The sequence below is a fragment of the Microtus pennsylvanicus genome, chromosome 2, assembly GCF_037038515.1.
Source record: "Microtus pennsylvanicus isolate mMicPen1 chromosome 2, mMicPen1.hap1, whole genome shotgun sequence".
NCBI classification, from domain to species: domain Eukaryota; kingdom Metazoa; phylum Chordata; class Mammalia; order Rodentia; family Cricetidae; genus Microtus; species Microtus pennsylvanicus.
Window position 1 is genome coordinate 150,001,577 of NC_134580.1, and position 14,669 is coordinate 150,016,245.

At 36.5% G+C, this 14,669-nt stretch overlaps 1 protein-coding gene across 1 annotated transcript in view; it reads right to left on the minus strand.

Moving 5' to 3' along the window:
* Positions 1-14,669, minus strand: part of Sycp2 (synaptonemal complex protein 2) — a 51,840-nt gene that overhangs the window by 6,298 nt on the left and 30,873 nt on the right. The window contains exons 27-33 of the mRNA XM_075962899.1: positions 13,755-13,807; positions 13,071-13,128; positions 9,234-9,396; positions 6,591-6,628; positions 5,660-5,830; positions 3,148-3,334; positions 1,612-1,817 (exon numbers count right to left, since the gene is read on the minus strand). Of these exons, the coding sequence (XP_075819014.1) occupies positions 1,612-1,817; positions 3,148-3,334; positions 5,660-5,830; positions 6,591-6,628; positions 9,234-9,396; positions 13,071-13,128; positions 13,755-13,807 (876 nt within the window). The remainder of the gene's footprint in view (positions 1-1,611; positions 1,818-3,147; positions 3,335-5,659; positions 5,831-6,590; positions 6,629-9,233; positions 9,397-13,070; positions 13,129-13,754; positions 13,808-14,669) is intronic.

Here is a 14,669-nt window from a genome sequence, read left to right on the forward strand (position 1 = left end):
AAATCCTAGAGAGGCTGAAACCTAAAAGTTTAAATCAAAAAGTAACATTTTTACAATAAAGGAAAATACTTTTAAGAATAATACTTAAGGAAGTATTAAGATCTTACTAATATAGCCCAGGTTGGTCTTGATATTTCAATCTTTCTGCCTTCACCCCTTGAGAGCTAGGACTACAGGTATGTATCAGACATTTCTGCTTGAGTCTTACACATTCTGAAAGATCAGAAATTTTATTTCATAGTTTGCCAGACTAGAGTTCTGGATTCTAACAAGTGAAAGGTACAATGCCTTTAACAGATACAGAAGTTACATTCAAGCCTACAGTAAGAACTCCTGTAAAGGCTGGGTTTGGTGATGCAGACTTTAATCCCAGGATTTGGGAGGTAGAGGCAGGTGAATCTCTAAGTTTGAGGCCAGCCTGGTCTACATAGTGACTTTCAAAGCTACACAGCAGGACCCTCTCTCAAACCCTCCCCCCGAAAAAAAAAAACTTCCTGTAAACTTTAAGATAAATCAACACTTACATTTTACAAATCAGAAAACAAATAGAACTAAAGATGTAGCTTGGTGAAGAATGTTTATCGAGTACGTATAAAGTACTAGATTCAACCCCTACTAACACAAAAAAACCAACAATGAATTCACAGAATGCTAAAAGGAAAGTCCTGATTAATACAGTCGACCATAAAACTCCAAAGATAGACTAAACTTCACATGCACCAGGCGAGTAAAAGCAAAAACCTGAGGTAGAACTCAGCACAAACTATGGAAAAGGGTCAGTTACTGCCTAACTTTCCAGCAAGTTAGTATGTAGCAAACTAAAATTACATAGAGCATAGAAAACATCACAGAAGGTAATAAAAGAAGGTAATAAAAGCAGTTAGAATTACCTAGATGTAGACAGACACTTGGAAAATGACAAGTGAAGGATTTAAAGAATGCAAAAAGACAGATGACAGAATCTAATAGGGCACTAAGTTGGTATGTTGCCATCTGTAGAAAAATGAGACTTGCAAAGGGGCTTGGAGGGCTAATGAGGTAAGTCAGAGTCTAAACCTCCTACATCTGTTTAAAAACATAGCACTACTCTGAACTGTTCGATATACTGACAGTTTAAGCTAAGATTTTGTTTGCAAAATACCCCCCCCCCCCGTAAAGACTACTGGCCTAAAATAAAAGGGCTTTAAAGCCATCTAGAAAAAAAATCAGCTAAAAGTGATAGGCCAGATGGCTCAATACACCAGCAATTTTGGATATCTGACACAGGTATGTTAATAACCACTGCACTTTAAGTGCTGGTACTTTATCTAGGTCCCATGCATCTAGACAAGTGCTCTCAGTACACCTCCAAGCCCTAAATAGTCATTAACACCATTTTATTATGAGCAATGGTTAGTACCTATGAGTTTGAAACTCCTTATATAACTAAGCACTTGAGCAATATGGTTTTCAGCTATATTCTTTTCAGTTTTGTCAGTTTGTGATTCCAATAACAAAAAGTTATTAAAGGTTAAAACACTGAACAAACATATAATACATATTTGATGAATATTATAGGCAAATGGCTAACTATTTTCAGATGCATATGATAAAAGAAAATTATATTCTTACCAAAGAAGGCAGTCCTGGAACAGGTGAGCTACTCTTTCTCACACATAGTGTACTGGTCTCACTGGTTCTGGGCGATTTTCTCTGACTTTCAACTTTATTGTTATCGTTTAAGGATTCAGATGATGCAGTTTTTGGATAAGGTGAAAAAGATTTTGTGATGTAGTCATAATCTTCAGTAAGATCCCTTTCTGTTATTTTCTCTATACCTAGATTCCCCCAAAACACAAACATACAGTATTACTATTAAAAATAGAGTATTATTTTATTGTTGCTCTAGGAAAGGGCATGATAGAATAATTTATCAAATGTTCAAAGATTAGGTGTATTTTTAAAAGATACACTTTCAATAATTTAAGACTGTTTTAAATACTAAGACTTTGAACAATTCACAGTTGAAAATTTAAAGGACCTTCAAAAAAATTTAAACTACACACACAGACATACACACATTGTATGAGATGACTTAACTGCTACTTTAAATATTTTAACATTATAGTAACTAACTGTTAAAGTTTTACAAAATCAGTTGGTCTAAACTGCTCACTGAAATACCAGGACAGTAAGGCTGGGGAGACAGCTCAATCAGAAAGTGCTTGCTGCATAACCACAAGAACCTGACTTCATCTCCTGAACCCACATTAAAAAACCAGGCATGGTGAAATATGCCTGTAATTCTAGAGCTTGGGAGTTGGATCTCTGGAGCTCAGTCAGTCAGCTAGCCAATTTATTCTATTTGATGAGCCCAGGTACCAAGTGGACCCACTTAACTCAAAGTTTTGGGGGAAGATGGCTCCTTAGAAACAACAATTCACATACATATAAGCACCAAAATAAAAAAGCAAGGACGTTAAGTTTTAATGAAATCAATTCTCAGTTTTTAGCTCAAATCAAGATATGTGCATTTGTCTTAGCTTATCTAATGAGACAATGATTCTGAACACTGTGAAAATAAAAAGATTTTGTGTGCTTTAGGGAAACATACACATTAACATTTAACTTTTGGATTTAACTGAAATGATTCACATTTGGAACTGTTTTAAAATAGCCTGAGATTTTGTAATTGAAAGACATATGTAAGCCAACACTCTAAAGACTATGTATTTTCATTACCAATTATTTTTAAATAAAAGTAAACACTATTGTTTCTGAAGATAATCTGTGAGTTCACAGAATCACAGCATTTCTTACATTTTTTATCAAAGAATTGTATAAAGGATCCCATACAGTTCCTGCTATTAAATACTTAAAGTATTAGAATTATGTTACATTTTTGCTTTTATAGCTTAATATTAAATATTTCCACATTGAATCATTTGATATTTAACATCCTAACATGAAAACGTTGGATTCTATTTATGTTCTCAACTTGGCCAAAAAAAACCCCAATTATTAGCATTAGCTGATTTAAAATGAACTTTTAAACTACCTATCTCAAATAAATTTCACAAAACTAATCTTAGATTTTCATAGAGTTACAAAAGAAAATTTCTAACTATTCTTGCTAAGAAAATGCAAGGAAAATGACGTAATACTGACATCTTGTCACTTCTACAGAAGATGGGCTCCCAGACACAGATGCAGAAGATAGGCAAAAACTGTCTTCTCTCCCATCTCTTAGCTCAGATGAAATTTTCTGTTTTTCTTTTGCCGTTTCTGTAGTGACAACTTCCTGTGGTTCCTTTGGCAGTTTCTTTGTCTGGGCTCTGGAATGGACAGTCTCCTCCTAAATGCACCAGCAACCTCAAATTATGGTCACATACATTTATACAACTGGGTATATGTTACACTACAGCACTGACTGACTTATTACTATGTAAGGCCATAACAAGAGCTTAGATGTTATTGGCAAATATATGTTCTAGGGCACTTTGAAAATATAATGACTGCACAGACTATGTATAGAATAATAGAATGCTGTGCAGGTTCAAAGCTGGTGACTGTATCCAGGATAGAGAAAACAGAACTCCTAGATTTCATTGTGCATGAGACACTAAAAAGTCCATGAACCAAGATGGTGAAGGGGAGACATACACGAAATAAGACTGCAGAAAAGACCAAAGGTACTTGAGAAACTCAGGTCATCACTCAGTAACAACTGAGAATTTGTTTATAGCTCTGTGTAAGCAGAGGGCTCTTCTCTATCATGCACCATCTCACTGGACCAGTTTCTCTCTGCCTACCTGGTCCCTGCAGCTGCTTATGAAATAACCACTCTGAGGCTTATTATCAGTTACAATTATTTGGCCAATGGCTTAGGCTTTTTATTGGCTCTCTTATTTAAATTAACTCATTCCTACTGATCTGTGTATCATCACTACATGGCCGTGGCATAACCTCTGTTCTAGCATCTTTCTCCTTAGGCTGCTCTTGGCATCTCTCTCCAGTGGCTACAAGGCATCTCCTTAACTCCTTGAAAATTAAGGATTTTTGTCATTGTTTTTTATTTTTAAGCATAGATAAGATGGATGGCTTAGAGAAAGGCATATTTGATGGTGGGTATGTTAACATTAAAGCAAGAAATAAGACAAAAATAGTGATTGTTATCTGATCTAAAGGAACTATATATCTCCAAATTCTGGGGGTAGAAAAAGCCAGCATTCCTCAGAAAGCCATTTCCGCTCTACCAAAGGAGCCAGTTTCTTCATCACTTGGGGCAGAGACACAAATGGCTATCCATGGTACCAATTAGCATACCAAAGTACATGCTGGCCTCCAGTCTCCCTCAGTATTACAAGTATCTGTTATTTCAGCGTCCATGTTGGCATTCTGGATCCTCTCATCCCACCCCTTAACCCTAAACTTTTCCAGCTCAGAACCTCCCCTCCCCCATCCAGCTGTGTGTGTGCTTACTCAAGCTCTCTTGCTCTCTCCCCCCTCCTCTCTTAGTCCCTCTTCTGCTCCTCTTTTGATCTCCTTTGCCATCACACTTCTCTTTGTCTTCATCACCCCCTATATACCTCCTTCTCAAGGCCAAGTCCATTCTGCTGCCTATGTTCAACTTAAGGCTTTCTTCTTCCTGCTCTGGACTCTTCCAGATGACTCTGGCTATACTTTTCCCCTCACAGCTATAATAAAAACCTTCCACTTAACCAAACCTTGGAACAGTCATGTCAGTTTATACAATTATGTTACAAGGTCTTTAAAATGTTCCAGGCAAGAGAGATCAGGAACACAAAAGGAAATGGTGGTATAATGGGTTAAGATCAAACAAAGTGAGTCCCCATGGTGGTGCACAAACCTTTAATCCCATAATCCAAGCACTCAAGAGGCAGAAGCTGCCTGATCTCTATGAGTTCAAAGTCAGCCTGGTCTAAATAGTGAGTTCTACTGAGCTTCAGGACAGCTAAGGCTGTTACACATAGAAACTGTATCCCCAAAACGAAAAACCAAAGCAAACAAACTAATCAATAGTGTAGTAGTTAGTCAAAGATCTATCTACCAATAAGCTCTCTGGGTTCAAATTCTGTCTCTATCACTTCCTAACATGAATTTCTCTAAGATGGTAATATTCACAATAATGAACCACCTACATATTATGGTGTAGGAGTTCCTTCTGTTTGTGTGTTGCTTGCATTGGTTAATGAATAAAGAAACTGCCATGGCCTAGCTGATAGGGCAGAACTTAGGTAGGCAGGGAAAACAGAACTGAATGCTGGGAGGAAGAAAGGCAGAATCAGGAGAAAGATGCCATGGATCTGTGGGAGACAGACGCTGAGAATTTTCCCCGGTAAGCCACTGCCATGTGGTTATACACAGATTAATAGAAATGGGTTAAATTAAGATTTAAGAATTAGCCAATAAGAAACTGGTGCTAATGGGCCAAGCAGTGATTTAATTAATACAGTTTCTGTGTAGTTATTTCAGGGCTAAGCTAGCTGGGTGGCCGGTATGAACAAGCGGGCCCTCTTCCTGTTACAATATTAGATTTTAAGATAAATCTGTAAGACTAGCAATGGGTCTGCTGTTAGTACTGTATGCATAAATAAAAAATTTAGTAGTTTAAGAAAATTAAATTTAGAGATTATCAATTTTAATTATATTGATTTACCTTTGTCAGCAGTTTATCTTTAAGTATATATGAAAATTCTTTTTCACTCTCTGATTCTGAAGTTGAGAGATCTTTATAATTTTTTTTTGTTTTTGTTGCCCTTCGTGGAAGTCTGGTTCTCTGATCTACAACTATTTCATCATCCTTTTTGGTAATGTTTTTATTGCGTGCCTTTAGGAGAATATGTCATGATTATTATAATATCAGTAATAGAGGTATCAGAAATATAAGCTATTTGTGACAAAAATGCAACATTGGCAGCTACACACAAAATATATGTAGGAATGAAATGATTCTTGATTGAAAAAGCTACCATTTTTGTCATCTATCACTGTTTTATTTCTACCATGCAATCTCTAAGAGAAATACTTTCCAAAGTTACACACATACACACACACACATGTACATACGTACGTGAGGGAGTATACGCAGTAAATACTTGCTGCATAAACACAGAGACCTGAGTTCAAATATTCAGAAAAAATATAAACAAGCCAAGCACAAGGGTCAGTTCTTATAATCCCAGTACTGGGGAGGCAGACAGGTGAATCCCTGTGGTCACTAGCCAGCTAGGACATATAGACAGGCAGATCTCATGAGCTCATTGATCAGACATTTCAATCAAAATGGTGAACTCTAGGCTTAGTAAAATGTGGAGAAGTGATCAAAGAGAGCATCCCAATATTGTTAACCTTTAGCCTCCACATGTACTGGCACAAGTAATATATATCCACACACAGGTGCATGCATGCAGAACACATACATGTACACATAGATATACATGCATACTCCAAGACACTATTAAAAATAGAATGCATGATAAAATAATGCAAAGGCAAGGTCAAGGACCAGCTATGGAAACAGGTAAAAAAAATTAACGCATGTGTTATTGCTATAATGGTCTCTAAATGGTATTTTGTCTCTTGATTACCATTATGGATCTTGGCTGCCCCCTTTCCAAGGATGAGCCTGCAAAATTCAGGAAAATAAGATTAAAATTTTCAATAGATAAAATAGTCATAACATTTCCGCAAGAATAAATTTAAAATCATAAAATAAGAAGCCCCTCACCCTGATATGGGATTCCCTCTGTATTCTGTGAATAACATTGGTTAATAAAGAAACTGACTTGGGACTGCACAGGAAATAGAGGTAGATGGGGAAAACTAAACTGAATGCTGGGAGAAAGAAGGAAGAGTTAGAAAGAAGCCATGTAGCTGCTGGAGTGAGATGCCAGAACTTTACCCGGTAAGCCACTGCCATGTGGCGATGCACAGATTACTAGAAATGAGTTAAATTAAGATATAAGTGTTATCCAATAAAAAGCTAGAGCTAATGGGCCAATTTGTATTTTAAATAATATAGTTTCTATGTAATTATTTTAGGGCTGAGCAGCTGGGAACCAACAAGCAGCCTCCAATAACAAATTGGCACACCAACATGGTGGATGGACTATATCCACGTAAAACCTGAGAAAGCTTGAAAGGGAATCCTAGACACAAAAGAACAGAGTTAAGCATGGTTTGGTATTGGCATTTTCTTGGATGGGTTCTATTTGCTAGAAGCAAGCAGAAGCATGGCTCCTTTAAGAGAGGTTTTCCTGATTCAGCAGCAGCAGAAAAAAATGCCAGCTTTCTGGGCGATGCTACCAGAGTGACCTCTAGCTCTTTCAGGAGGCCGAGCATCTAAATAAGCAGCATGTTACAAACTGCTTAATGGCTCAACATAGACCCACTGTATACTTGGAACTGGGACCATGTGCGTGGCTCGAGGCAGTGAATGGCCTTCCTCCACCATACTGGACTGTGTGAAGCAAGCAGGCAGGGCCATATTATATACCCTAACAATGATGCATCTCAGATTCTTAAGAAGTGCTTCTGGTCAGAATAATTACAGATATGCAATAAAGAAAAATTCAGATGAAAAAGACCTCTAAATGATACACAGTGTGTTTAAAAAGGTACGTAGGTTTGGGAGAGAGAAAAAAGGAGTATAGAGAGTCATAAACAGTATGTTTACATTGAATTTTTTGACTGTGAGAGAGCTAAGTAACCAATATACATACTTTAAAGGTATCTTGTCTTCAAAATTTGGGTCTAAGGATTTGTTGCTTTGGAAAAGAGGTTCTTCTTTTGCTTCTACAGAGGATAAAAACCTATGAAATTTTTCCAGACTAATGTGGTTTGATGCACCAAGAACCCCTGAAAGGTCGCCACATTACTAATAGCTTTAGGCCCAGTTGCTTCTTTCATTTCAAGCATAATGTCAGCCATCTTTTTATAATTCTTTGGGAGCTAAAAACAAGTGAAACTAGTGAAGCAAATCTTATTTACAAGAAGAGTCCTATAATGCATGTTAACTTACCATCTAATCATTTCAACAAAATAATTGCCATAAAAATTTTGTATTTTTATTGACTGCAGAATTTTAGACCACTATCACCACATTAAACAATAAAAGCAACACATAGAAGGACCTCCCACACCAGTGTATGTGTTGGATAAGGCAGAGAAATGATGATACAGAAACACACAGAGCATAAATAGCAGTAATTAGATGTGTCAGGGACCAATTTTTGATTCTGTTTAAGAATATTAATATTGTTCATGAACATCAGCTACATACTGAGTAATAGTGATCCATGAATAAAATAAGCAATGATAATATGTAAGGAATCAAGAATTACGGTAAGTCACATTTGTATGTATGTGGAATCTTTTTTTTTCCTGTTACAAGATACTTTTATTGCAGAAAAATTCAATACACTCAATAAGCCCAACATAGCACATAAAGAGGCTCTTAGGAAGTTACCATTTGGTGACTGCAGGGAAAGTAAATCAAGCACACATGAATTATTTGTTCTTTAAGTCCTCATATTTCTAAACATTAAATCTTGAGAATTGGCAAGCCATACAGCTTAGCTAGGGTTATCATTACTGTGACAAAGCACCATGATCAAAGCAACCTGGGGAGGAAAGGGTTTTTGGCTTATGATTCTGAATCACGGTTCATCACAGAAGGAAAACAGAACAGGAGTGGAATCTTATTTAAATGAAAATATAAGACCTGAGTTTGGATCTCCAACAACCAATGTAAAAGGCAGGCAAGGCAGTTTACAATTATAATCACAGCACAGGCAAACCAAACACAGGAAGATCACTGCTTCTTGCTGGCCTGTCAGTCATTTCAGCTGAACTGCCTGCCAAGCTTCAAGCTGAGAAACTCTCTCTCAAAATATAATGTAGAGAGCAATCAAAGAAGACAGCCAGCATCAACCTCTGGCAGTTCTTCCTATGCCTTTCCGCCATCCTACCTTCTTTCTCTCTTGCCCACCCATACAAATATAACCATTAGCAAAACAATGAAACAATTAGTATATGTTTTGTCCTACTTATAAGGGCCTGTTAATAATAAAGTATAAATGATAAAAAAGAAATAAACAAGCAAGAATCTATAAGAAACTTATTATCAAGCAATAGACTTAGTATTATCAAGTTATCATGCATTTCAATAGAGTATTTTATATAACTGAAAATAATTATTTACACTATTTCTCTAAAAATTAATTTCTTACTTGATTTTCTACTTTTGTATTTCTTCGCATTTTTATTTCTACTGTAATCCATTAGTCTTTTTGATTTTGATTCTCTTAGCCAGCTAATGTCAGTCTTGCTGTCATCACACCCACATTCTGTTTCAGTGTCACTAAAGAGTGTTTTCTCATGACTTGCTGACATCTAGAGAGAAAGCCAACAAACATGCCTTAGTACATGTCAAACAGTATCGCAATGCCCAAATATCCAAACAAACTAAATGCTGGTGGCTTTGCCAATTTTTCTGTTGCTTGCTTTTTTAGCACTGGTAAGGGTTCAAAAACTCAGTGCCTTTTATATGTCAGGTAAAAGTTCTATCACTTGGTACATCCCTGGATATATTTTTTTATTCCTTTTACATTTCAACCACAGTTCCCCTTCCTACACCTCCTCCTGCTGCCCTTGCCTATCACCCCCAAAACAACCCCCATCCATTCCTCCCAAAGGGTAAGGCCTCCCATGGGAAGTCAATAAAACCTGGCACATTAAATTGAGGCAGGGCCAAGCCCCTCTCTCCTACCTCAAGGTTGAGCATGGCATCCCACCATAGGGAATGGATTCAACAAGCTAGCTCATGTACCAGGAATAGATCCTGGTTCTACTGACAGGGGCCTTTCAGATAGACCAAGCTATACAACTATCTCCTACATACAGAGGGCCTAGGTTCTGTTCCATCTGGCTCTACAGCTGTCAGTCTAAAGTTCATGAGTTCCCACGAAGAGTTTGGTTCAGTCGTCTCTGTAGATTTTTTTCCTGTCATGATCTTGATCTCCCTAGGACATATAATCCCTCCTCCCTCTCTTTGACTGGATTCCAAAAGAATGGGGTACAGATCTAACAGAATTCTCAACAGAAGAATCTCAAATGGCTGAAAGACATTTAAGGAACTGTTCAACATCCTTAATCATCAGGGAAATACAAATCAAAATGATTCTGAGATACCATCTTCCACCTGTCAGAATGGCTAGGATCAAAAAGATACCAAGAACAGCTTATGCTGGAAAGAATGTGGAGTAAGGGGAACACTCCTCCACTGCTGATGGGACTGCAAACTTGCACAGCTACTTTGGAAATCAGTATAGCACTTATCAGAACATTGGGACTCAATCTGCCTCAAGACCCAGTGATACTACTCTTGGGCATATCCCCAAAGGATGCTTAAATCATACCACAAGGACACCTGCTCAACTATGTTCATAGCAGCATTATTTGTAAGAGTCCGAATCCAGAAACAACCTGAATGTCCCTCAACTGAAGAACGGATAAAGAAATGTGGTACATTTACACAATGGAACATTACTCAGCAGTAAAAAGAATGATATCATAAAGTATGCAGGCAAACGGATGGAAGTAGAAAAAAAATCATCCCGAGTGACTCAAAGATAAACACAGCATGTATTCACTCATAAATGGATACTAGATGTAAAGCTAAGGATAACCAGACTATAATCCTTGAATATAATTTTTTAAAGTATTCCATGATTTGTCAATAAATGCAATTTTATTTCTCATACTGTCCATGATTAGTCAGAAATGATGCAGTGAACAAAGTCAATACTGAATTAATCAAAGTCCTCATTCCCACTATTCTTTCACACAAAGACATTGCTCAGCACAGTATGACACAGCAGTCTTAGTTTTCACCATCTCTAGGTCATTTTCTAGTGGGGTATATATTTAGTAACATAAATGACCTTTTTCACTTTATACTCAAACTGCATGAAAAATATAAGAAAAAATTTAAAACTCTCAGCCTCCACACAGAGTTGTCATAAGATTGTCTATGTCATTCTTCTCAATCATGGTTTTCAAAATGCTGTTTCCCAGGTCTTAAACTTGAAGGTACAGATCAAGGCCATTTTCCAAAATAGTTTAGAACATTTTTGTAACTATTAAATAACTTAAAATTTTCTCATTTCATCCCCTGCTAAGGGAGCACGAGTGTCAGTATATATCCTTAATAATCTATATTCTGCATTAAGTGAACTATAAATATCAGTTTGTGGGAAGGTTGAAGACTGAATGATCTTTTGGAAAATCATCAAGGCATTGCTACTCTCTTAGTAATTCCATTTTATCTATTTTTCTTTGTATCTTTTGTTTTTATGCAAATTACATGTCGTCTTTCTTTGGGCCAGCATGTCTACCTTCAGGTTCCTCTTCTATTCCATCCCTTTAGTGTATCCACACTAGTTTGGTCAGATTGTCAACAAATGAAGACAAATCTGAACGATTACATTACATTCTTTCACTGTATTTGTCAATGGGCTCAATATTCTTGGCAGTTGACTTTGAAAGCATAAAGTTGTCATCAATATCAGATGCAGACTTAGAAGAAAAAGAAGTCTGACTTTATTTTGTATAGTTTGGCTCTTTCACTATGTAGGTTGTGAAGGCGGAGTAAAGAGGGTTTGGAGACAGACTTTATTAACACTTGGAGTTGCTCAATCTTAACAGCTATGACCAGAGGTTTCCTGCTCCAGACTCCTTAAACCTTTCAGTGTTACTTTAATGGTCGCCATCCTCTGTGCTCTGGATTCAGGGTCTGGAAGAAATTCTCAAACATATAGCTAAAGGTAAGTTATGATTTGTTCCTCACTCATCTTCATGATTTGAAGGTGAAAAATCCTTATAGCCTCAAATTCATACCTCTGTTATATCCTCCAGTTTATTGGGTATGCTTTTTCCTCCTATAGATTCCTTGGGCTTTTTCTTGAATGGAATAATTTTTATGATAACCTGAATGTATCATACTATTCTATTTTTCAGTATCATTTCCCCTCACACGTACATCCATCCAATTGTTAACCTCTCATACAATTACCTCCACTAGTGCTTTCAATACTAGAATCAAAGCCATCTGAAGAGCTAACAATTCATATCATGGTTTTATATCCACAAAAATTTCAGATTGTTTCTCAAAATTCAATGACATTTTGACAGTGGAATAAGAAAGTTAAGCAGATGGAGCAGGGTCATACTGTACAACAGTTTTAGGTTGTCTCACTTCACAACAAGCCCTAATTCCAACAACAGCAATGCATAGATAGGCTTTAAACCTTCTATTTCAGTTTTAGGTTTTTATTTTATATCCACCAAAATAATATACAATAAAGATCCTTAATCCATAACAATTTGACAGAGCTACCCATATTTGTTTTAAAGTTGTCATATGGCAATCTCCAGAATTAGCCATGTTCATTGGATTGAAGGGCAAAGCTTTCTTCATTATTCCATGTATGTGTAATACTGTACTTACCTACTTCAGATGAAATATTCAATCCAGGAGCCAAACACAGTAACAAAATTTCACTCTGAACATGAACTATTTTGCCTGAATGCATGTAAGCGCAACTAGAATTACAGATGGTTGTAAGCTCCTTTTACAGGTGCTAGGAATGGAACTTGGGTCCTCTGGAAGAATAGCCAGTACATTTCTCAACCTCTGAGCCATCCCTCCAGCCTTTGAGTATTTTTTAAACAACAACATGTACTTTATTTTCTATTTCAATTACCTCCAGCATTAAAATATTATTAAAAGAAATACTTTAAAGATGTATTTTTATGTATGTGATGTCTGTGTACCTATGTGTGTGTTAAGCCACATGTGGCAGGCGTCTGCAGAGGCCAGAAGAGATTGTCAGACCCTATGGAAATGGAGGTCCAGAGGGGTTTGTGAACTGTCCAATGTTGAAGCTGGGAACCACACTCAGGTCCTCTGAAGAGTACCAAGCACTCTTATAATCACTGAGCTGAACTTCCTCTCTAGCCCAAGAAACACTGGTTTATATTGGCATATATCACATGTTATAACTTACTCTTTTATTTTTTGTTTTGAAAGGAGAGTCATGTTCATCATGATTCCTTACACCTAGCCTGGAGAGAAACAAAAATATGCATTAATTTAAAAACTATATCACAACTGTTTTCTTTAGACGGGGCTGGAGAGATGGCTCAGTGGTTAAGAGCACTGGTTGCTCTTCCAGAGGTCCTGAGTTCAATTCCCAGCAATAACATGGTGGCTCACAACCATCTGTAATGAGATCTGGCGCCCTCCTCTGGCATGCGGGCATACATGGAGGCAGAATGTTGTATACATAATAAATAAATATTAAAAAAAAAGACGGAGCTCACTGGGAAATTACTTCTAAGTTCTTTTTTTTTTACTTCTAAGTTTTCAAATTTAACTCTTTCACTAATTTATATCACTAAGTTGTGTAATTATGCCAGATTACCCTTTCTGATCCATTGTTTAAAAATAAGTTCAAATAAACATATTTTTCAATTCTATGATCAAAGTCATAATATTCAAATTACCGATTTTTCCATATTGAATTTAGAAATAAGTGCTGGAGTAATAATCACAGCTAGAGTAATCATTACTGTAGAATTTTAATCTACTCCTTTCATATGTCAAAAACTCAGATTAGGGAAGATTTTTCTTTAAAGACAGTAAATGTCAATGTGACCTACTGATTTATAGTCTGAAAGAAACGTACAACTTTACTGATTTCTCCATATTGGCTTCTCTAGCTGTAGCTTGAAATTCTTGGATCTATATGGAAATAAACAGGAAGAAGAAAGAAAAATACTATGTTAAAATAAGTGAAATGTAAAGAAAAAATGAACATATCAAAATCTAGTTTCTCCAACTTCAGAGAACAAGAATTGTTATTAAAATCGACTTTCCATAGTATTGATTAAAGCTAAACCAAATCCATAAAAGTAGACTGATAGTAAAAGAAATGAGAATGTATTATCACAGTGAGGACCAGTGCTTTTCTGTGACAATACATTTTGGTAAAAATCTCTTACATTCTAAGAAATTAGAACACTTGCTAGACCTCACTGTTACAATTAATACACACTGATGTTACTTAGGACTGTTAACCTATAGCCTACTCAATCTTTTTTTTTTTTACCAGCCTTTAAGAGAATAATGTAATAACCAACCTTATTGCCTTAGATTTCCCATGTAACCAACTTCTCCAACCTAAGTAAGGTATAGCTGTAATCTTATGTACCCTGCCATGACCCTAACCCAGAATAATGCATGAATACTCTAACATTTGGTGAAGACAGCAAAAATAAAGGTTGAAAGCAATATCATAAAATATCCACCACAAACACTGAACATAACATCTTGTTAACAATAATGTTTTTGGGGTCAGTTGAACTCAGTAACTGAACCCCTTGTCAAACTCTTTACAGATTCTGCAAAATATCCCTCATTCCTTCCCCATATGAAGCTTTCTGTGCTGTTCAATGTTCAATATATGCAGACAAAAGCCTTGTGTTAAAGGACACAGACACACAGAGAGACAAAGATGGACAGATTCACAAGACAACTTTCAGGCAGGCAAGGATTCAGACTCATATAACAGATAGAGGGAGATGGAATACATAGGGAGAACAAA